The following is a 24,094-nucleotide window of genomic DNA, read 5'->3' on the forward strand; positions in this document are numbered from 1 at the left end:
GATTTCTTAGGTTTCAGTGACTATCTACAAGGCTAACTTATACTGATAAATGCTAAAATAGAGAAACACAAATAGGGAAAATTACTAGCCTAAAGAAGCACTTATGTAAAAGATATTAACACTGGGATTAATCCATATAATTTTCTTCAGCATGGTACCTGGAACATAGTAAACACTTAATAATGTTTACTGATTGATTGATCTTTTGCAATGGAATGAGTTGGGTTCATTCTAGTAGCAGTTATAAATGTGTGCTAAATAGAAGAATAATGAGCCTTTTGGGTACCTAGGACAGGTAGTGAGATATGCACCAGTGGTAAACAACATGAAAAAGACCCTCAGATCAACTTCACAATTCATGATGTGAAAATAAGAAAAATAATTTAAAGAAATTGAACCTAAAGGAGAATTAGTCATTACAGTGACTTGTAGATGGGCGTTAATAAATAATAATAGTGAGTGTTAGCTCTTTTGGCTAACCAGGAACTAACTACTGAACTCAGTTGTTTTAGAATTAGATTCCTGCACCCTCTAACTTGCAGTGACTTGGAGGCAAAATCGTTGTCACCCTTCCCAAGGAACACCTTTGATATTAAACTATCTATCCTTTTCCCTTTGTGACTGCTAACCCTCAGTCCTAAGTCTCCTGGCCATAGTAAGGGTATAATTTTTAGCTGTAGCAATTTCTCTTATTGCCATAGTCTGATGTGAGAAATGATCCCTAAATTAGTTTAGTCCTACTAGCCTGGTATTTAATCAGACAATCTAATACGTCAGACATTAATCTAACCATAAGCATGTGAGCACATAAAATAAGATTTAAAAAAGGAATTAGCTGCCCACACTCCTCAGGTAAGATTAAATGCATTAAACTTCATACATTCTTCCCTTTCAGTACTTGTATTAATAAGTATTTTCAAAACTTATGTTTGTGGTAATTGTGCCCTATACCCTATAACTTCAAGATAGGAGAATTTCCTTTAAAATCCGAAACCAAGTATTTAATTAATTTAAATTTTGTTTTAAATAGTAAAACAGCCGGGAATAGGAACTTTCATACATATGCATAGGCCTGGTATATACTTAGACAACTTTTAATTATCTCTACTAATGGAGGGCATCTGAGAAGTGGATAATCTAAGTGATTTATCCTCCTAATGGTTTGGCACAGGCTAATATTCATTTGTATTAGCCAAGCATACTCCAGCTGGGCATCAGAGATAGTACACTGAGTGTCTTACAGGCAGTGGGCAAGGGAGAAAAATTAGTGTAAATTTAATTTGCCACAGATAATCAACAAAACATAACATCTGCATGCAGATAATTAAGACTTTATATACCTTTGCACATCAACATATACATAAACTCATACACACTCTATGTCTCACTTTTACTTGCTTTATGGTTTAAATTTCAAGGAATATGCTTGAAAAATAAGCTGACAATTGCTGTATGAGGAGGATGTTTGCATTCATTTAATCTACTGATAGGACACAAAAAGGTGATAAGGATGATTGGGTCAGGATGGAAGAATCAAATAGGAGTTGTGAGGTGAAGCAATGCAAATTGTACAAACCAAACAGGATTTTTGCAACCTCAGGACTTGGAAAAACTTTGAAAGCTCATCATCAAAGGCAACAAAGAATAAACAGCCTCTCTCTCTGAATGGGCCATGTTGTAATAAATATCAATGGTGTACCAGTAACCCCATACATCTTAAGTGATATGACGTATGCACTAACAAGTTATCAGGATAAATAAAAGATCTTTATTGTAGACCATGAAGAGTATAAAGGGACTCAGAGTTGTCAGTTACCCAAAAAGCAATTCAATCTGAAGCAGAAGGAAAATCTGACAAATGTGGATGCTGATAAAAGGACCAGCTAGAAGGTTAATAGAAAATCTAGTAGTACTACAGCTCATCTTGATGCCAAGTGAAGTCAGCAGAATCAGGAGTTGATTCAATAATCACAATATTGTAAGGACAACAGTTCTGAAAGACTTAGGAATTCTGATCAACACATCAAAAAGCACAGTTCTCATGATGAAACACACTGCCCACCACTCCGCAGAGAAGTACTGGACTCAGCAGATGAAAACATATGTTCTTTTCCTTTTAGGATACTGCTAATGTGGGAACTTCTTTTGCAAGACTATACATATTTTAATGAGCTTTGTTTTTCTTGCCTATTCAAAGGGTGGCAAAGGAAAAAGTGAGAATTTGGAACTGAAAACAAATTGGGAAAAAGCAAGCAACATGTAATAGAGATTCAGATTTTCACATATGATTATTTTTTTAAATTCTATTTTCTATATGGCAATATTTTTGGCATTCACTAAATTAAGAATACAAAAATTAATCTTTAAAACAAACAAAACATTATATATGTATATACATACATAATAAGAAAACAAAAGGGTATTCTACTGGTTTGTTGTAATGTAAACTTAATATTTTAAGGAATATGTTCAAAAGAAGCTTAAGGAAAGCTGAGATTCTCCAAATGACTAGGTATTCAAAAAGAAATCCTTAAATAAGCCAGAACACTAAAGGCTTAAGAAATTAGTTAACAAATTGGAACTCTCATATTAAAGTTATATAAATATTTGAGATCTATTCTGGACAATCTTTCATGTTTGACTGTAATATCCTGTAAATTTGGTCAAGTTTACTCTCTAATATGGGCTTAACTGAGGTTACAGAGACCTTAAAAGGGACTCCCTTTCTTCTAACAATAGCTCTGGCCTTGCTGAGTCTGAGAACAGACAGAGGTATAGAAATGCTGCTGTCACAGAAAAGTGAGTGAAATCTTGAGTTCTTGGGGAAAACTCTGATTTTAGTAAATCATAAAGCTGCTGGTCCTAGAACAATTATTTTAATAAAGGACCAGACTCTTGCAAAGGCCAAAAGTGTACACTTGTGAAAGTCACCTCTCTTAAGGATGCCTTTATGGATCAGTGGTAAGGGACTCAAATGCCATGCACAAGCAAGCAACCACAAACAGATTCATCTGGAGAGGAGCACTCTGGGGAGAAAGCCTTTGCTGAATCTTCAGGTAAAACAACATAAGTTACCGAGAATTTTTCTATTCAGACAATTCAGAAACCTTTTTGTTTAATATAAGGATGACTTAATTGGAGACACATCTTCTAATGGCACCTGGAGGAGAGCAGGATTTTTATTTTAAGAGAAACTAGGAAAATAATGCATAAAAGAAGGCAGCAGAGAACAGTGGGGGGAGCACTGGATGTGGAATTGAAAAATGTGACTTCAAACCCTAGTTGTGCCATTTACTACCTCTGTGACTTTAGGCAAGTATCTTATCTAATATCCAATCTATCTATTCAATTTACTCATCCGAAAAATGAGGATAGGCTAAATTATCTTTTCTAAGTTCCCTTTAAAACTTGCAGGTGAATGAATATTAATATTAATTAATTAACATTAATGTGAACAGACTCCTAAAAAGTAAACCACTTTTGGCTGTGTTCCTAACTGCTCTTTCTTGTACCAATAACTTTCTCACCCTGACGATGCCCTTTTTTTTGGCTGTCTTTTTTTGCCTATATTTGTGTTTTGTGTTTAATTAAATACAATTAATAACATTCTTTCTTTGAGAGTAAATACTCCATAGGAAAGCATACTTGGGCAAAAATGAACAAGTTAATCATAAGATTTAGAATAAGCAGGGACCTTAGAGATCTAGTAATAATAGTGAAGATGATGATGATGATAAGCCTTAAAGTTTGCAAAGCACTTTACAGATATTATCTCATTTATTCTTCATGATGACTCTAGGAGATAAGTTTTCATTTTCACATTTCATAGACAAGGAAAATGAGGCATGACAGCTAAACCAGGATTTGAACTCCAGTTTTATTGACTGCAAGTCCAATTTATTCTCCATTGAGGCAGGACAGTTAAACCGGGATTTGAAGTCAAGTAGTGTTTGCTACAAGTTCAATTTGGTTTTCCATTGAGGCGGGACAGCTGAACCAGGATTTGGACTCCAATCTTGTTCACTAACCTGCCTGGATCAACTAATTCATCCCCCTCATTTTACATAAGTAAAGAAATGCTACTTATAGGAAAGGCTGTCTATCCAGTAGTCTACAATATTGCCATTCCATCCAGTCATATTGAACAGAAGAAAGCTATGGTATGGAAATCATATTCTCTGTATTGCTCTCAAACTGGAGATGCAAAAAAAAAAAAAAATTACTTGACCTGTCTGCGTAGTGGACTTCTTTACCGAGGAGACTTTCTGTCTTACCTTGAATAACATTCAATTTGGTACCTTCAAACTCCTAGAAAAATTAATCCTCAGTCAACTATGACCCAAAAGCCATGAGTTCAACAATGAGGGATGCCTTAGACCCAAATTCATAATGTATGACTGCTCATTTTCTCCAACTGAACAGAGGGAAGAGGTGGGAAGTCAAGGCAGTATTGATGCCCCCCTATACCATCCACTTCCCCAGGATCCTTTGGCTTGAAAACAATGACCCATTCAACCTAGCCCCTCCAAACACTGGAAAGCACTTTCTTGCAGCTGATTGTCTACCCTTTCCCATTTTCATCCCATAGTCCTAAACCAAGGTTGAACTCAGAAGATAAGTAGAAAAACAAAAATAATAATAACTCATGGTTATAGGGAGCTTTAAGGTTTAGAAATGATCTTTTCCATAACAAACTTGAGACAGCTAGTCCAATAAGCATTATTCTCACTTTGCAGATGATTTGATTGAGACTCAGAGATGTTAACGTGAGTTTCCCTAAATCACATAGCTTGTAAGTGCCAGGATTTAAACCCTGATGTTTTGCCTCTACATTCAGGCTATGCCCATTGCCTCAAAAGAAAGGGATGGTCATAGGATTTTAGTAAACTAAAATTTTTAATTAGTTTGAAAAAAAGCATTCCACTTACTCATCCCACTGTTTATTGCGTTTTCGGTAAAGCAAGGTATCCAAGGCAACAGCATTGACATCCAGAGCTCCTGGGGAAGGCCACTGATTGGTGAGGTGAGTAGTTAACTCTTGTCTCGATCTTAAATCATTATTCTTTAGCACAGTCCTGTGAACATTCAGACGGAGAGTGCTTTTGTTTCCACTCTTCTGAAATGGCAGATGAGCCTACTGACATCAATAGAAGCCCAACAACTCATCTTTTAAACAGGCATGTTAATAAACAGCAAAAAGATGGAAAGCAAGGTGAGGTGGGCAGTGCTCTTTCCTGAAATGTGGGTTAATTCTGTCCCTTCTGACTGCTGCACAGTGGTACTCGTGAGACACTGCCCATTGTCTCCTCAGAGACTACACGAAGGCATAAAGTTCATCTGGCATTGTAAGAGAAAAACCCAAATTGTATTTTATTTCCAATGAAACAATGATGGCTGCAGCTTAAGAAGGAGGAAGAGAATAAGCATTTTTAGAGGACCTACTATGTGCTAGACACTTTACAAATACAATCTCATTTGATCCTCACCACCAAAAACCTTGATGGATAAGTGCTATTACTCTATTTCACAGTTGAGGAAATTAAGGCAAACAGTGGTTAATTGACTTGCCCAGGGTCACACAGTTAGTAATTATCTGAGGCTAGAGTTGAATGCAGGTCTTCCTGAGTCCAGACCCAGGACTCCAACCACTGATCTACCTAGCTCTCTCTAAGAATGTTACAAATGCTATCAAGAAGCAGCAATAAAATTGTGAAAAACAGCAACTGCATGTGGGTAGTTTCTCAGTACCCAAGCTCAGTAATACAACCTAGGAATAATTTAACTAAGTTTTAAAAGAAATCCTGCAAAAATAAAGGAGAAAACAACACAAGGGTAGAAGGGAGAGAATGGGGAAGGAAAACGTAGAAAATCCTAATGGGCAGATGACAAAAATTGTCTTTGTTAAGGACTACTGAACTTCCAGATTCAAACAAAATTATACTGAACTAAAGAAGGGCCACAGTAACTCAAGTAGAGAGCGGTACAACGCCCATGGCTGTTCATCTTTTGCTTTTTGAGGGGTCCAACTTATCCAGAATCGATGACTCCTTGAGGACAATTAGCACTTGCAAACTGCTTTTCTAACAACTTTTTAAAACTCCATCAATAAATTGATAGTTTCACACAATCTTACATGATTTGGAGGTCATCAAATTTAACCTTCTTATTTGCAAATGAAGAGACTATCTGGTATTCTAGTGATCTGGTATTCTGGTTGATGAAGTTATGTGAAGGCAGGACTTTTCACTAGGAAGGGCTTTATTTAACTATCGTTACTAAATGGTATTCCAGACAGCCTGTATCCTTTACCAGAACAACCTTTACTAGCTGTGTAACCCTGGCCAATTCATTTAACCTCCTTGCCTCAGTTTCCTCAACTATAAAATGGGAACGGTAACTATGCCTATCCCAGGAGGGGGTTCAAATGAGAAAATAATGTAAAGTACTTACAGAGTATATAATAAGCATTATATAAATGTTAGCTACTACTATACTACCACCACTACTATTATTTTGACATATGGGCTGACCAACTCACAAGTGGACATGAAGGAAATAGGGGACTACTTGACAGCAATTCAAAGGCTGCCACTACTGCTCATAAGTAGAGCAATTCTTTTGATCATAGGAGGCAGCATCAAAGATGGGTGAGTGTGTTGGCAGCAATGGGCCATACTGATGAAAATCAGCCCATATTGCTGTCTTTGACATACATGCTGTGATATCCAGCCCCTCCTCTAGTGATCTGAGACAAACTGGGTCTACCTAACTCTGTGATGAACCTCATAAATATTTATATGCTTTTTCAGGATTGAAAAAAAAAATTGGGAGCCATCATGTCAACTGACAAAGTCATGTTATCAGCAACTCACAAAGGTCTGATTAAGACCACCTCTGGTCAAACTGTGGGTACACTATTTTAGGGGGGATACTGACACAATCAAATGTGTCCAGAGGAAGGTTCATAGGATGATGACAGCACTAGAAGCTATGTCATACAAGTATCAGTTGAAAAAAAATTGAAGAAGTTTAGCCCAAAGAAGAGAAACCTTGGAGTATCAGCTCCTTGAGGGTAGGGACTGCTTTGGTTTCATCTCTATATTCGCAACGATTAGCACATAGCAGGTCCTTTAGAAATGGTTGCTGAACTGATAACTGAATGATAGTTGCTTTCAAGTATCTAAAGGGCTGACATATGGATGAAGAGCTCGATTTGTTCTGCTTGGATCCAGAGGCATAACTGGGACAGTGGGTGAATTTTATACAGACAGATGTTTGCTAATTATAAGAAAACACTTCCTTTAAATTGGAGTTGTCCAAACATGGAATAAGTTGTCCCTAGGAAGTAGTGAGCATTCCAATAGAAGTTAGCTGGCTACTTGGTGCTATGGAGGGATCTTTTGTTCAGGTATGAGATAAACTAGGCACATCCATTATAATTTTGCTATTTTTTGATTTTTTGAAAAGACATTAGAGGGGGAAAAGACTTTTGACAATACCATTTTCAATTACCACATGAAACACCCCCACAGATTATTTCACAACAATATTCTTTTAGGTTAAGATTTTGCTTTATTTTTCTTGCAGAAAGAGGGAGAGAGGGGAAAAGAAGAGGATTGTTGAAATAACTTGACACTCCCATTAATGAAAGGAAAAGAATGCCCTGTTTTTCTCTGGGAAACAAGCAAATGTCAAGGAAGGTAGCCTAGCCATACCAGACTTCAAACTTTATTTCAAAGGGATAATCATCAAAACAATCTGGTACTGGCTAAGAAACAGAGTAGTAGATCAGTGGAATAGATTAGATATACAATACAGAGTAGGAAAGGATCACAGTAATCTTATATTTGATAAACACAAAGATCTAAACTTTTGGGTCAAGAATTCACTATCAGACAAAAATTGCTAAGAAAATTGGAAAGCAGTTTGGCAGAAACTAGGTATAGACTAACATCACACATCATAAACCAAAGTAAAGTCAAAATGGGCACATGATTTAGACATAAAGGGTAATATTATAAGTAAATTGGGAATAATTTACCTGTCAACTATAAGGATAAGGGAAGAATTTATTACCAGAAAAGAGATAGAAAGCATTATGAAATGTAAAATGGATAACTTTGATTACATTAAATTAAAAAGGGTTTGCACAAACAAAAACAAAATAGACAAGATTAGAGGGAAAGCAAAAAACTGGAGAAAAATATTTACATCAAGTTTCTCTCATAAAGGCCTCATCTCTTAAATATATAGAGAGCTGAGCCAAATTTATAAGAATACAAGTCATTCCCCAATTGATAAATGGTCAAAGAATATAAACAGGCAGTTTTCAGATGAAGAAATCAAAGTATCTATAGTCATTTGAAAAAGTGCTCTAAATGCAAATTAAAACAACTCTGAGATATCATCACCTCACACCTATCAGATTGGCTAATATGACAGAAAAGGAAAATGACAGATGTTGGAGGGGATGTGGGAAAATTGGGACAGCAATGCACTATTGGTGAAGTTGTGAACTAATCCAACCATTCGGGAGAGTAAATTAGACCTATGCCCAAAGGGCATATAAAACTGCATGCTTTTAATTCAGTAATACCACTACTAGGTCTGTATCCCAAAGAGATAAAAAATCAAGGAAAAGGACCTATATGTACAACAATATTTATAGCAGCTCATTTTGTAGTGGCAAAGAATTGGAAATTGAATATATGCCCATCAATTGGGGAATAACTGAACAAGTTGTGATTGTGATGGAATACTATTGTGCTATAAGAAATGACAAGCAGGATGCTTTCAGAAAAACCTGAAAAGACTTACATGAACTGATGCAAAGTAAAGTAATCAGAACCATTCAAACAGTGTACACAGTTAACAACAATACTGTACAATGATCAATTGTGATTAACTTAGCTATCCTCTGCAATAAAAAGATCCAAGAAAATTCTGAAGGACCTATGATGAAAAATCTATCCAACTCCAAAGAAAGAACTGATGGAATCTGAATGCAGATTGAAGCATGCTTTCTTTTTTACTTTATTTTTCTTGTTGGTTGTTTTTTTGGGGGTTTTTTGTCTGTGTTTTCTTTCACAACATGACTAATATAGAAATATGTTTTGCATTACTGCATATGTATAACTTTTATCAAATTTCCTGCTTTCTCAATGAGGAGGTAGGGAAGAAAGGGTAGGAAAGAATTAGGAATGCGAAATTATTAAAAAATGAAGGTCAAAAATTGTTTCATATGTAATTGGAAAAAAAAATATTACAACTTAAAAAAACATAAGGAAATGATTATATAACTTCACATTGGGAAAATCAGAAAAACAGAAATGTTGATTTTTTCACAGAATTGCAGAGGTGGTCACTAATTACCAATATCTTAAATCCTCATTAAATAATTTCCCAATTCACTATATGCCATTTTAGTAACCTCAGATAGTGCATTGGGAACTGAGGAGTTAAGGTCCAAACTTGGTGACTTTACTTTGGTACATGATGTGTGATGTTACAAGGCTACACCTAGTTTCTGTCAAACTGCTTTCCAGTTTTCCCAGCAGTTTTTGTCAGATAGTGAGTTCTTGCCCCAAAAGTTTAGATCTTTGTGTTTATCAAATATAAGATTACTGTGATTCTTTCCTACTATGTATTGTATACCTAGTCTATTCCATCACTCTTTTTCTTAGCTAGTACCAGATATATATTTTCTATCCTCCTGATATTTTCCTCTATGTATAGTCTTGGAATGATGAGGTTCAATCTTTCCATAGTGTTATTTTCCTTTCCAATACTTTTTTTTGCTGTGAAAAGGCAAAACTTTATAATCCGCCACCATCCTCTTCCTTCTTTGAGGGAAAAACATCTATATCCTGAGCCCTCTTTTGCATGCATGAGAACTGCATTTGGCATAGACTATTAGTAGCAATGAGCCGCTGGCTACCATCCATAAAAGGTCCCAAAGCTTCCACATTTATAATTTGCCTCCAAGGAGATGATGACTCAGAATTTTGATTCTGCTTCTGTTGCCATGGATCAGTCATAAAATTATTAAATTAGCTTGTTCTTACTGCTACAATCAACAGCAAAACTTAATTAGTTAGAGCATAACAGACTTTCCCTTTTTAGCCATACATTTGCAGAGGAAATTGAGCCTTATCTTTGAAGCACAACACAGACATCAACAAAATCCTAGTATTACCTCACAAATGATACTCTATATTAAAATCACTTAGTACTGAAAAAAGTACTTAACTTATTCTGTTTGTTATATGGAGATGAGGCACCAAAGTGGTATAAGGTCAATTTTTCTGTTGCATTAGAATTAGATTTTTTTCAGCAACACATACTTAGCCAGCAAAAGATGACCTGCTGAAATACACAATACCAGCAAAAAATCATTCTTGGGGGGAAGAAACTACTTGCTGATAATATTTTAGGTAACGTTCAAGATTGAAGGTCTTCAACCAGAGGCTAAATAACCACTTGGAATTCAGAGGATTCCTAAACAGGCCCATTCCTTTCCATTGCTAGCACCTTTTCTCTGAAAATATCTTTCATTTATACTCTATATATGCTGTATATACAGTTCTTTCCATGTTACCTCCTTTATTAGGATGTGAACTCCTTGAGGTTGGGTCTAAGCTTTTGTCTTTGTTGCATCTCCTGAACTTAGCATTTTGCCTGGAATTGACTGACAGGCATGTATTAGACTAGATTACCTCTGAGGTCCTTTCCAGATCTGAGATTCTGAAATTCTACCACACTGACATTATTGGAAGAAGGGTACCAAATATTACCACTCATAACAGTAACTTAAAATGTGCAGTTGCATTTTATGGTTTGGAAAGTATTGTCCTCTGGAATAATGATGAGCTGGTTGGTTTGAAAAAAAAACCATGGAAAAACTTGCATGAAATAACGCAGAATAGAATGAGTACAAACATGAGAATACTGCATATGATAACAGCAATATTATTTGAAGAATAACTATGAAAGACTAAATTATTTCTGAGTATTACAAATACTCAAACTAGCTTCAAAGGACCAATGAAAGAAGACACTATCCACCTCCAGAGAAAGAACTGATAAATAGAAGTATGCTTTGTATAGTTTTATATATATAGAGACATTTATCTATCTATAGACATGTGTGTGTGTGTGTGTGTGTGTGTGTGTGTGTGTGTATGTAATGGTGGCCTTCTCTAGCAATGGGGTGGGGAAGGAGGGAGAAAAAAAGTGCCCAGCAGAGAAAAACAACAAAAATCCAGAAGGAAGCACAGAAACACAGGGTAGCTTTGAAAACAATGCGTGGCATTTATTACAGTTTTTCAAAAACAAGTAAACAATAGAAAATGGAGATCCATGGTTTCATATTGAATCTCCTTTTCATGTTGTGCTATATATATGAAAAGGTTTTTTGTATTTAAGTTCAAAATGAATAAGAAAAATTTTAAAAAAAAGTATTGTCCTCACAACAGCCCTATGAGGTAAGGTAGCACAAGTATCATTATCATCGACCTCAAGAAGAGAAAACAGTCAGTTAGAGATATTAACCTACTAGCCCCAAGGTGAAACGATAATGTCAGATGAAGGATTTGAAATTGGGTGTTCTGATGCCAACTGGAGCTCTTTTGATTAATCCACCCTGACCCTCTCATAAAGTTCTGTCATGAAAATAAGCTGCCTCTCTTCAGTCCTAAGCCTAAAAACCATTACAGAATGTTAGAGTTCTAGAAAGAGGGAAATTCCAAATCTTTCAAGTCACCTAGCACTTAAGATATTTTTCTAAAAGACATTCCATCTTCTGCCTTATAGAAATCTCTTTTACTTATTTCTACTGAGAAAATTAAACCCTATTATACTTTTCGTGTTTACAGTTCTAAGAATCATACAGGATTTAGTACCATTTATAAAAACTAATTTAACTGTCAGTATTTTAAATAGAGTATCTTTTGTCAAACAACCACCAAACTGACATACTAGTGAGAGAAATTAATCATATCATTATTGACATCCTTTTATGAATGAAACTAGAAATTAGCAGCAAGTTGTAGCTAAATGGAAGGAAGGCTAAATAAAGGAGGTGGGACTGTTGGTGTTAATATATGCCCAGAGGCCACAATAAACATGGTTTCATGGGATATTTCATCATCTCATTTTGTAGCAGTTATAATGAGCACAGGCAAACACACACACATACACAAATTAAGGCTGCTGCAAATTTATGCCCATTCATTGCAGAGAATGAGATAGAGAAATTTTATGAAGAACCTGGTAAAGTTCCTTTGTATTAAACTGACACATACTTAAACATTCTGATTTCAAACCAAAGGGAGGCAAATGGAAGGATTGAAAAATATTGGAATATATGACTCAAGAATAAGAAAATAAAGAAGGGAAAATGCTATTTAGTAGACTCTACAAAAGCCTCATGCTTTCTGTAGCATGAATCTTTTCTTCATGATGGGAGCTGAAGTCTCCCTTTTTAATGAAGGGAGTTGGAAAGCACTAGGCATGGGAAGCAATGAACACCATCAAAAATATGAAATTATCTAGATGTTAACAGAAAATACATGACATATTATGGATGTGTGAGGCATTTTAAAATCAGCAGTAGTATTTAGTTCTACTACTAACTAGTTAGAACAAAGATAAAAGTCAATATTAAATTAGGATGAGAAGAAAAAATGGTACACAACTAAATATCTCTCTATTCTGACCTATTTAAATGAACAGTTGATGCTGAAAAAAAATGGAAAATGGCTAAAGGAACAGACATCAACAATATACTATGATCTATGGCAGTTTAACCAGTATCAAATAACATCCACAAGGAGGAGGTCAAAAAAGGCTACAAACATCCAACAAAAACTTGAACTCCCAAGAGAGAAGAATGGCTAAAGTGAAGCCAACCTGTGTTGCATGCCTTCTGGCTCTTTGTTGTTTCCATTACAATGACTCAAATCTCAAATGCTTCTTTGACTATCAGGCAGCCAAAAATTATCAATGAATGAGATGGTTCAACTTCTAGCACTCTGTTGCTTGTTTTTTTGTTTGTTTGTTTGTTGTTTGTTATACTTTCTCATAGTTGTGTTTCTTTGAGGCATTTTGCAACTGGTTAGGTCATCCTCCAAACTTAGATGTGTTTGGAGAGTATTGTAGTATAGGGAGAGTGTGCTGGCTTGGTGTCAGAAGGCTTCACATGATTCATTTACACTCCCTGGGACTCATTTCTCATCTGTAAATTGAGGAAGAAGGGGGGATACATGGCATCTAAGATTTTTCTACATTTAAATCTATAATCCTAAATTCCTATGGCCTGAGCTCTAATTTTGACTCTTCCATAAACCTGTGTGACATTGGACAAGTAATTTAACTTGTGTGAGCCACAGTAAGCATTTGTAAAATGAGGTGATTGGGTCAGATGACTTCCATGGTCCTTCCTGCTCAAAATCTATGATCTCATTACTTCGGGAATTTTTTCCAATGATGTATATCACAACTCATTCATGGCTGCATATCATATACAATTCTTGGCAACATTCTCCAATAATTTGCCACAGGGGGTCTAGCCACCATAGTGTAGGCATTCCTTGCTTTGTCCAGACATTTTGAGGGTATATGTGAAATGTTTTGGCTGTTCAGCTACATTCTCTTCCTGTTGTATAATTCCTGTATGATATATTTTATTCTTATTATCTTTCAGAGTTCTTTATTGATTTTGTACTGCCATCTGCTCATACACACCAGTAGCCTCTCCAGGTGATAATCATTTTTAATTCTTCATAGACTTATGCATTCCATTCCTGGATGCCATTCAGAAATGTCAATAGAATACTGGCATTAAAAAGAAAGGTCTTCGCTTTCATGCTTGAGGTCAATAAAGAAACTCTGCAATTTCTTAAAGGCAATTCAGCACTGTCTACTCCTCCTGTTGGGGCAGCTAGGTGGTGCAGTGGATAGAGCACCAGTGCAGCAGTCAGGAGGATCTGAGTTCAGATCTCACCTCAGATACTTGACACTTACTAGCTGTGTGACCTTAGGCAAGTCACTTAACCCCAAATGCCTCATCCTAGGTCATCTTCAGTCATCCTGATGAATATCTGGTCACTGGATTCAGATGGCTCTGGAGGAGAAGTGAGGCTGGTGACCTGCACAGCCCTCCCTCACTCAAAACAGAGTCAAGTGCAAGTCATGTCATCATTTCTCTGATGGCATAGTCTTCGGCAACGAAGGACGAACACACACACTCTTCCTGTTACATTTATCCCAATTTGTTGTCCATCTGTCATCATGGACAACATCCATAGGCTCTTCATCAACATTCCCAAATGCATGTTACAGCTTGGGCGATAAAAACATCCTTCATTCATTTGTTTATTCCTATGTGGAAGGATCGCCTAAACTCTTTTGAAAGATGACAGATCTTTTTCATGAGGTTTTACAAATACCAGGGCTTAATGTAACCAACATGTCATTTACTGATGGAAGCTTCTGGAAGATCTCCCCATCCATATGAAAGTTCTCTTTAATCTGGTCTCTTGGCTGACTCTCTTCTATCACAGTGGCAAACACACACATGCACGCACACACACACGCACACACACACACACGCATGCACACATGCACACAAACACACATGCACGCACAAGCATGCACAAACACACACAAACACACACATACTCACACACACACACACAGAAATACTACCATTAACTAATGAAAAGTCCTCCTTTAGGGTGTTTCATTTTGTCAAAAAATTGTTTCACAATACAGAATAAAAGAGAAGTGGGAAAGTCTAGAGCATTTCCATGTTGGGGAAATCACATACAGATAGGATTTAAACGAAGAGGTGCACAGCTATATAATGTGGCCAATTCAATCTTTACCAAAAATATTCTCCAGTTCCACAGGATGGCAACATTTCCCCATCTTGAAAAGCCGGCCTGAAGTTGCCTATTTGAGATCAGGATCTCAGAAGTGGTAGAGGGAAAAAGAGGATGAAAATGAAGAAGAAATAACCTCCCTCTCTTGTTCCTCACTGATTCGATCATCAGTTCCCCGTATGTTCTCTGAACAAGATCAAGGCAACATATGTTATAACCCTTTGGTGCCTGCAGTTAGTGCATCTGAGGTCCTTCTTCACTTCTTCTCTTTGTTGAACAGCTGTGGGTCTTGGAGCTGTACGTACAAAGGCTTTTCTCTTCCCTGACTTCTTCCTGCTTCTCTCAATAGCTGAGTAGTATTGGAATCCAAACTGTGAGTGCAGGCAGAATATCCATAGTAGGACTACAGCAAATGAGAAGTTGTGTTGGACAGCAAAGTGGCTATAAAAGCTGGATAAAAGGTCGGCAGGCAATGCTCAACACTAAGAAGTGGGGGTGCAACACAAACATCCCTGCCCCCCAAACACCCAAGAAGAAAAGGGTCATAGATCAGTTACCTCTAGATCTTTTCCTGTTTAAAGAATGACTTTCCAAATATTGGAGAAAGGACAGAATCACTCCCTTTCCATAAAATGTAATCGGAACTCTCTACTCTCTCCCCAAAGTACCAAGGATATTACTATTTTTCAAGTGAATATCTATCTTTTTCCAGCCATTGTTACATAGAAATGTTATTTACACAATCATGCGTTGTGCTGACTTTGGAACCCTCCCATAAGAGCATTGGGCTTGGAATCAGGAAGACTCATCCTCATGAGTTCAAATCCTCCCTCAGACACTTAATAGTTGTGTGACCCTGGACAAGTCACTTAACTCTGCCTCAGTTTCCTCATCTGCAAAAATGAGTTGGAAAAGGAAACGACAAGCCACCCCAGTATCTTTGCCAAGAAAACTCCAAAATGGGGGTCACAAAGTTGAACATGACTGAAACAGCTCAACAACAACAAATAATACCTTTCTTTTCCTCCGAATGAAATATTTTCAAAGGGGTTATAAAGAGACCAAGCTGCTGCAAATGTGGAGTCATCTGACTGAATCCAACTGTCTCCCTTTAGCATACACAGACATTAGGGATCAATTTAGTTGAAATTAAAAGACTTACAAAGGACTCCGATGTTTGGTCTTCATTTTAAAATGATTAAAGCAACTCTAAGAACCTAAAGTATTATTATAGAGGCTCTAAAATTCAACAGCATTTTGGAAAACTGAAAAATGATGGCAAAAATCATGACAGAGAAATGTATGGCAAAATTCAGGGGATTTCTTTGGTTGTTGCTTTTGCATGCATTAAAAAAAATTTATTAAGCAAGGACTGTGGCATTCTTTGTTATTTTTCTCATCTTAATGAGTCACTGCTGACAAGCGGAAAAGCAGAGATGATTCATTTTATAATCCGTAGCACCATTCTATATACTTCCAACTGTTGCTACACCTTTACCTCAAACAGGGGGATAGCTACTCCCTCCCTGAACCTCTTAGCAGTTTAAGCAATCTTATCATTAGTGAATGCAGGAAGATAAATACCACTCATGGGATGTTAGCCTCCCTTAACAAATACTATAGACAGCACTGCAAGGAGGTAAAAAAGTAAATCAAAAATAGCAGCGTTGCAAAAAAAAAAAAAGACTAATACAGGGGACATATTTATGCCAAAAATATTCCTAGCATTATTTTGGAGGGGGTAGCAAAACATAGTAAATAAAGGGAATGAACATCAATGGAGGAATGATTGAGTAAATTTTGATATAGGTAGATGCTGCAATATTATTATGCCATAAGAACAGATTAGTATGGAGAGTTTAGAAAAAAATAAGATTTATATGATCTGATGCAGAAAGAAACAAAATAGATCCAAAAGAATGGTAACATACAGGAAAATAACGCTGCAAATGTCAGAACTCGATTCCACACAATGACTAATTTTGACTCCAGAGGAATGATGATGAAACATACCCCCCTCTCTCATTAGACAGCTAGGGAGCTAGAGATGCCAAGGAGGGCACAAATTATTAAATATAGTCAATGGGTCAGTTTCTTTTCCTTAATTATATTTCTTTATTAGGTAAGGATTCCAATCAACAGAGATATTATTGGGGTAAAGTGGAAAAAAAGGCAGACCACTAATGATGTGCAGAATTTATCAACTAACATTAATGAAAAGGGCAAGCACTATTTTTTCCTAATAGCTAAATTGTCTCTATAATACATGAGTGAGTTTTTTCAACTGCACATAATTTTCTCACCAATGGAAGGAGAGAAGGAAAGATTGGTCAGACAGACTTGGATAAAAATCTGCATTTGGATGTAAGGAAAGGACATACATTCTTAAAGGACATCTGGACCTAAGTTTTCCCCTGGATAGCCTCAAAGGTCTCTTCCAGCTAGAGATCTAGGATCCTATATGGTTGGCCTAAATTTCTCATCTTATGGAACAGTTCTTATCTTAAGAGAGTATAGTACATTAGGGAGAAGCACTAACCTTGGAGCTAGGATATTTAATTTGAGTCTCAGCTGTCTCACTCACTGTGTAACCAAAAGCAGGTTACCTAACATCTCTGAGCCTGTTTTCTCATCTGTAAAATGGAGATAACACTTGTACTATCCACCCTTCCAAGGTTGTAAGAAAAGCATCTTGTTTCCCTTAAAATTCATTATCAATGGATCTAAGAGTTGTCAGTCATTTGGAATCTGGGGGATCTTTCTCATGGAAACAATGTAATAAATGGTAGTTAGTAAGTCTACTGAAGTCTGGCTCATTTTTATACAGTATCACTTCAAGGACACTGTTATACAATGTTACCTCAAGGTCCTGTGCTTTCTTCAGTGTGGGTCCTCCCTCCAATGATACAAACTTGAGCCAATGGCTTACATGAGTGGCTGAGAAATGTCATCCCTGCTGGTCATTCTGGTAACATGAATCTCCAAATTTAATCTGTTCTTCAGGTAACATGTACACAGTCCAATGAAGGGCCCACACTCAAAGCCCTTCCCATTTTGCTAGGACCTGTCATGGTTTGGGTTCTATTGCCGCAGCAGACCCAGACTCACCATGTGACACAATGAGGCATTTGAATGTAACCTTAAGTCGAAGGTTATAACCTTAAATGGAACTCAAATGCTCAACATCCGTAATAAAAGACACCAGACAAAAATATTATCCCAATTTTTCTCATATGAGAACTTAGAAGCAGTAAGGGAAGGAAGAGGGAGACTAAAGATTATAAATATTTGAGAAAAAAACTGCCTATGGTAAAATTAAATGTTCTCTGATGACGAGGAATAAAGGTCAAAGAGAGAACACAGTGTACACATAATCCCCCATGTCCCAAGAAAGGAAGTAGTAAGGAGGAGACACTGAATCAGATAATTTTGCAAAAGGGAAACCAGATAGAAACATCAGCTTAGGATGTTCGCGGTCCAGAATTAGCATGTGAAAGAAGAAGTGGAGAGGGGATCTAGCTATGGGCAACCTTTCTTTCTTACAGTACACACAGATGGAAAGTCTCTCTCTGTACATAGAATGCCTATCCAAATTCAAGCAGTAACCTGGGCAATGTACATTCTTCATCTGCTTGATATTCTCTTTGTGGATGGATAGACCAAATGCCTATGAGTGGTCACAAATCCGGTCGAAGAGACTTCACAAAATTTGGGAGCTTAATGAGGACCTCATTTGCAAGTAAAAGCATCCAGACAACCCCCTATCCACAAGGAAGTCCTCTTGAACTCGGTGCTAAATCTCTTCCCTCACAATACGAAATGCCTTTAGGTGAGCTTGCCCTTCAAATGTCTCCTTTGATGTTTATCACCATAAAGTCAGTGAGCATTTTGCTTTACTTAAATAAAATCAATTTATTTAAATAAAATCAATACATCTACAATACATTATAGATGTAAGAGGCACACAAAAATTAAATCTTATTATAGGAAACATTCATCCTATTAGGATTCTGATAGTAAAACAGGGAGAGGAGGAAACAAGCATTTGTATAGTACCTACTATGTTAAACGCTATGCAGACATCATCTTATTTGATTCTCTCAACAACCCTGCAAAATAGGTGCTGCTATTACCGCCATTTCTGAGGCAAAATGAAGGCAAATAGAGTGACTTACCCAGGGTCACACAGCTAGTAAGTGTCTGTGGTGGGATTTAAACTCAGGTCTTCCTGTCTCCAGGTCTAGCCCTCTATCCACTGCACCACTTGGGAAAAAATTCCATCTCACATGATATATAACATTGCTGGGTTTGGCAAGCAGGGTTTTTTAATCATTTAATATTCTGGGGGAAAATATCTTCAAATACTCATTAATTCAAGTAAATCTTTAAAGCTCCTTACTATTGACTCTAAATTTTATTGAGAAGGTTAAAATTCAACTCAAATCAGCTTTTGTTAAGTGCCTACTAGGTCCAAAGCATTATCCAATGGATAAAAAGATAAAATGGTAAATGGTACTTCCTAATACTCTACTGGAAGGGGTACAAAATGTGGTTGTGTATAAAAGATAACTAGAAGGGGAGGGGGGAAGGGAAGTGGAAAGACAGAAATAGAGAGAGAGACAGAGAAAGAGGGATATGAAAGGAGACACAGAGAGATAAGAGAGAGAAAAGAGAGTGAGAAAGAGCACTAATGACTTGGCAGACCAGGAAAGACTTTTCTTAGGAGATGAACCCTGAAGGAAGCTAAGGGTTCTAAGACCCAAGGTGAAAACTAAGTATGAGGCACAGTCTGTACAAAATCACGGAGCTTGGAAATAGAATTCTATGTTCTCAAAACAAGTAGGCTCATTGGATAGAACCATAGTGTATGAAGGGAAACGTGAACTAAGACTAGAAAGGGAGGTTGGAACCGCATTACAAAAGGCTTAAAAGCTAGTCTGAAGAGTCTGGAGATAAGGAGCCATTGAACATTCTAGAACAAGGGAGTGGAATGGTCACACCATGCCTAACAAAATTTATTTTGGCAGCTATGTGGAGGATAAATTAATGAAAAGGGAGAAAAGGAAAGGGGATGGAGAGGAAGGAAAAGAGAAAAAAAGCATCCATATAAGCACCTTGTTCTATAAAACTTGGACCTCAGCTGCACAAGCATTTTCCCAGCCTGGCACAGACTGACTGGCACCTGTCTTTCCTCCCAAGGACACACAGGAAGTCCAGCTTGGGGTGCAAACAACAAATTATGTCAACTGAGGGTGGGGCAGGGCTTTGTCCTTGACACATTTAGGGCCTCCTGCATGCTCTAGGTCCAGTGTTTTTGGAAAATATGGTAATTCAAAAAGATCAAGTTCAAAGACCCCTTAAATAACCCTTAACAAAATCCAGCCTCAGAAATTTATTAGCTGTGTGACCCTGGGCTAGTCACTTAACCATATTTGTCTCAGTTTTGTCATCTGTAAAGTAAGCTAAAGAAGAAAATGGCAAACCACTCCAGTAACTTTGCCAATAAAACCCCAAATCAGGTCATGGAGAGACAGATACCACTGAAATGACTCAAAATAAAAACCATGTGTCAGGCACAACAACAAATATTAATAGTAACTTCTTTTCTTGAGATTAAGTGACTTGTTCAGGGTCACACAGTAAATGTCTGAGGCTGGATTTGAACTCAGGTCTTCCTAACTCCAGGCTGGTGCTCTATCCGCTGCACCACCTAGCAGCCCTAGTAGTCATTTCTAAATAGAAAAACACACAAAGGATCAGAGATTTTGTCAAAATTGCCAACTCCAAGAATAGAAGCTCTCTTTACCAAAGCAGAATGCAACTTCTCTCTGATTTAGGAGCTTAGTCTTACAGAGCTGGATGAGACATGGAGAAGTGACTTTGTCATGGGTCACAGTTAGCATGTGTCAGAGGCCAGCACTTGAACTCAAGTCTTCTTGGATCTCTATCTATTACACCCTGCCTCATCTCTAAATTTAATGACTCTACCTTTTAAAAAAGGACAAGTGACAAACGTGTAAACAAATAACCAACAAGGTGGTAGGTAACTTTCATGGGATCAGGATTTAATTTTTCACATGAAAAAGTCCCACTTGATAAAGGTAATTTGAATTACTTTATTTTTTTAATTCCTATTTTTATATTTTAGTTTAAAAAATCAAATCAGACAAAATACATAAATTTCATGGATACAAGGAAAATTAAATTCACTACCTCAGGAAAGCAAAGAAGTTCAGAGCCAGAAGGGACCTCAAAGATCATGTACTCCAACCTCCTCATGTTACAGATGAGGAAGCTAAGTGTTATATAAAACTGAGGAAATGGATGAAAAGTAACAGAATTTAATGAAACAGTCACGTAACAGATTCAAGGGGTTTTTTTTCTCTCTAAATATTTATCATTTAAGGGCAAGGCGTTAGATTAATCAATAAAGCCCAGCACAAATCCGGCTTGGCACATCCAAGAAAAACTCTCTTAAAAAGGAGAAAAATTTTATTTGAAGCAACCTGAAGAAAGAAACAATTTACAGGACAGAAGCTTCCCTGTGTTCTTAGGAAATGAACTGTCCTAATGGCCAGATAAAAATGCATGCGATAAAAGAGCAGAAGTTCAGAGGGAAGCACAAACAGACAGAAGTGTAGAAAGTAATGTGGAATTCATTATATGTTTTTTTTTTCCCTAGGAAAAGCAAATAGTATGAAATGCAGAGCCACAGTTTCATAAACTGAACTCATTTGGGGGTAGAGGGTTCTACTGTGTATTTGGAAATAATCTTTAAGTTCAGAAACCAAAAAAATTAAATTAAAAAATCTTCAAATATGACTTTTAAATAAAGAATTTCACCCAGCCACTTTGGCACTTAGATAATCAAGCAATCCCCATACAGTACAAAGAAAAGAACAGGGATTGACATTGACATCCATGTCTTTACACATCTCACCAAAGTTTTTCAGGGGTTTGTATGTCTCTAGGGGAGAGAAGAAGGGGATATTTTTAAGGTAGTCACTTACAGCTGGTCCTGCAGTTCAACAATAATGTACTCCAACTGCTCCTTCTCTAATTTGTGGGTCAAATCAGAATCTTCAATCCTCTGAAGCAATAACTTGTTCTGAGAAACAGATTCAGCCAGCTGGTTCTCTCGAAGTCTTAACAGTTCTTCAAGATAGCCCTGGAAATAGAGGAACACCAAGACAGCTCACTGTACCAACAATGTGATAACATAACATAACATTTCTTTGGCGCCCTCCCAATAGTTGGCATCTTGGTCTCATAATATTATGAAAATATTTTAAAGTATTGTATTTTATATTTGATAACAAAATAGTTAAAAAAAACAACCCTCAATGATCTCAGAATTATTAGTTGGAAGAGACTTTGGATCTCATGTACTTTACCATCCTATGCAGTGCATGAATCCATTATACAATATACCTGACATGTAATCATGTAAGCTGTTCTTGAATACCTTTAGTGACCAGCCATTTACTACTTCATTGGGCTGTTGTAATTGGTGCAATTTTGTTCTTTTTACTAAACTGAAACCTACCCCCTTGTAACACTGCCCAACAGAGCCACCTGACACTTGGAGAGTTCTTAAAAATATAATATGAAAATGTTAACTCAGTATATCTAATTACTGTTTCTACTTTTGCTCCATGACAGGTAGGCATATCTGTCCATTTTCTGGTCACATAGATCCTTAATAATGTTCTTTGCACACAACTCCTTCCACACTAAATCATTTTAAAGAACAGACTGTGGTCTACTTACTCAAACTGTGAGTCCATTATCCTTAGGGTTACATCTTATTGGGATTCTCCAGAGATTGTGGTGTACCATAATTTATAGCCACATAGCATCCCTTGCCAAATATTATTGCTAAAGAGACTAACTTTTGAGGCAGCAAGCAGTTGAAATTATTGAAAGCAGTCCATCTGTGACACCTATCCAAGATACACAAATTGATGGACTGACTCAGTGAACTATAAATGTTTGTTGATTGTTTAAATGGGCCATTGCTATACGACTGCATGTCATAATCTGGGCAATATGCATTTTTTTCATCCACTTTGTTTTCTAAGCATATATGACTAACCTAATAGCTTTCAAATAATAATTATTAATATTTATAACTAATAACTAATAAATATTATTAATTTATAATAAATGATTATTAACAATATAATTACATATTATATATAACTAATTATATGTTAATAAAATAATAATAATAAATTTATAATAATAACTATTATTAATTTTTAGTGGGGGACAATGTGTAGTATTCCAAGGCTTGATGCAATCAGGATATTATCTACAAATAGGAGCATTTTGAAGACTAGATCTCTACAGGAAATCTCTCTCCAATTTGGTGTCTGTTCTGGATCTCTTCTATCACAGTGGCAAACACCTTTGATATTTGCTGATACACACATCCTCTATGAAACTGTAAATATTTGAAGGGAGAATGTTTCTCTGTTTTTTGAGTGGTTTAAAGGCATTGAACAAAGTTATCACCATAACGCAGTATTGCATTGTTTTTAATAGATATGTAGAGGACAGCTTGTTTGAGACAAGCATCATTTTATTTTACCAAGTTAAATGTTTCTTTTTCTTATTATTGACCAGAACTTGTACTCTATTCCTGGAATCTGAAAGGTGAGTTTTTGCCTTATCTTGTCCAGATCCAGACTTCCACCTCACTCACTGGTCATCTCCAAATCATGCTACCATATAAATTTTACCCTCCTCTCCCCCAGTATAGTTTCCAGCTCCCCTTTCTGTATTGTCTTCTCCCATAGAGATGTAAACTCCATAATGTCAAAGACTGCCTTGCTCACTTGCATCAGTATCACCGGAACTTAGTATACTTCCTGGCACAAACATTTTTTTTTTCCCATCCACACATCCACCCATCCATCCACCCATCTATCCACCCATCCATCCACCCATCCATCCATCCATCCATCCATCCATCCATCCATCCATCCATCCATCCACCCACCCATCCACCCATCCATTCATCCATTCACCCATCCATCCACCCATCCATCCATCCATCTACCCACCTACCCACCCACCCATACACCCATCCATTTATCTATCTACAATTCTCGCCCTTAGAATAGAGATGTTGATGGTTATGTTGTTGTCCACCTCTTCTTGACCCCATATGGAGTTTTCTTGGCAAAGATACTGCAATTTCCTTTTCC

The 24,094-nt window shown here is 36.8% G+C and overlaps 1 protein-coding gene across 3 annotated transcripts in view; it reads right to left on the minus strand.

Moving 5' to 3' along the window:
• RUNDC3B (RUN domain containing 3B) overlaps positions 1-24,094 on the minus strand; it is a 116,701-nt gene that overhangs the window by 8,992 nt on the left and 83,615 nt on the right. For 2 of the 3 annotated variants that reach the window (XM_072651600.1, XM_072651599.1), the window contains exons 8-9: positions 21,893-22,050; positions 4,929-5,075 (exon numbers count right to left, since the gene is read on the minus strand). In XM_072651600.1, the coding sequence (XP_072507701.1) occupies positions 4,929-5,075; positions 21,893-22,050 (305 nt within the window). The remainder of the gene's footprint in view (positions 1-4,928; positions 5,076-21,892; positions 22,051-24,094) is intronic. The other variant, XM_072651598.1, reaches the window with a different exon arrangement.

The sequence above is a fragment of the Notamacropus eugenii genome, chromosome 3 (genome assembly GCF_028372415.1).
Source record: "Notamacropus eugenii isolate mMacEug1 chromosome 3, mMacEug1.pri_v2, whole genome shotgun sequence".
Lineage (NCBI taxonomy): Eukaryota > Metazoa > Chordata > Mammalia > Diprotodontia > Macropodidae > Notamacropus > Notamacropus eugenii.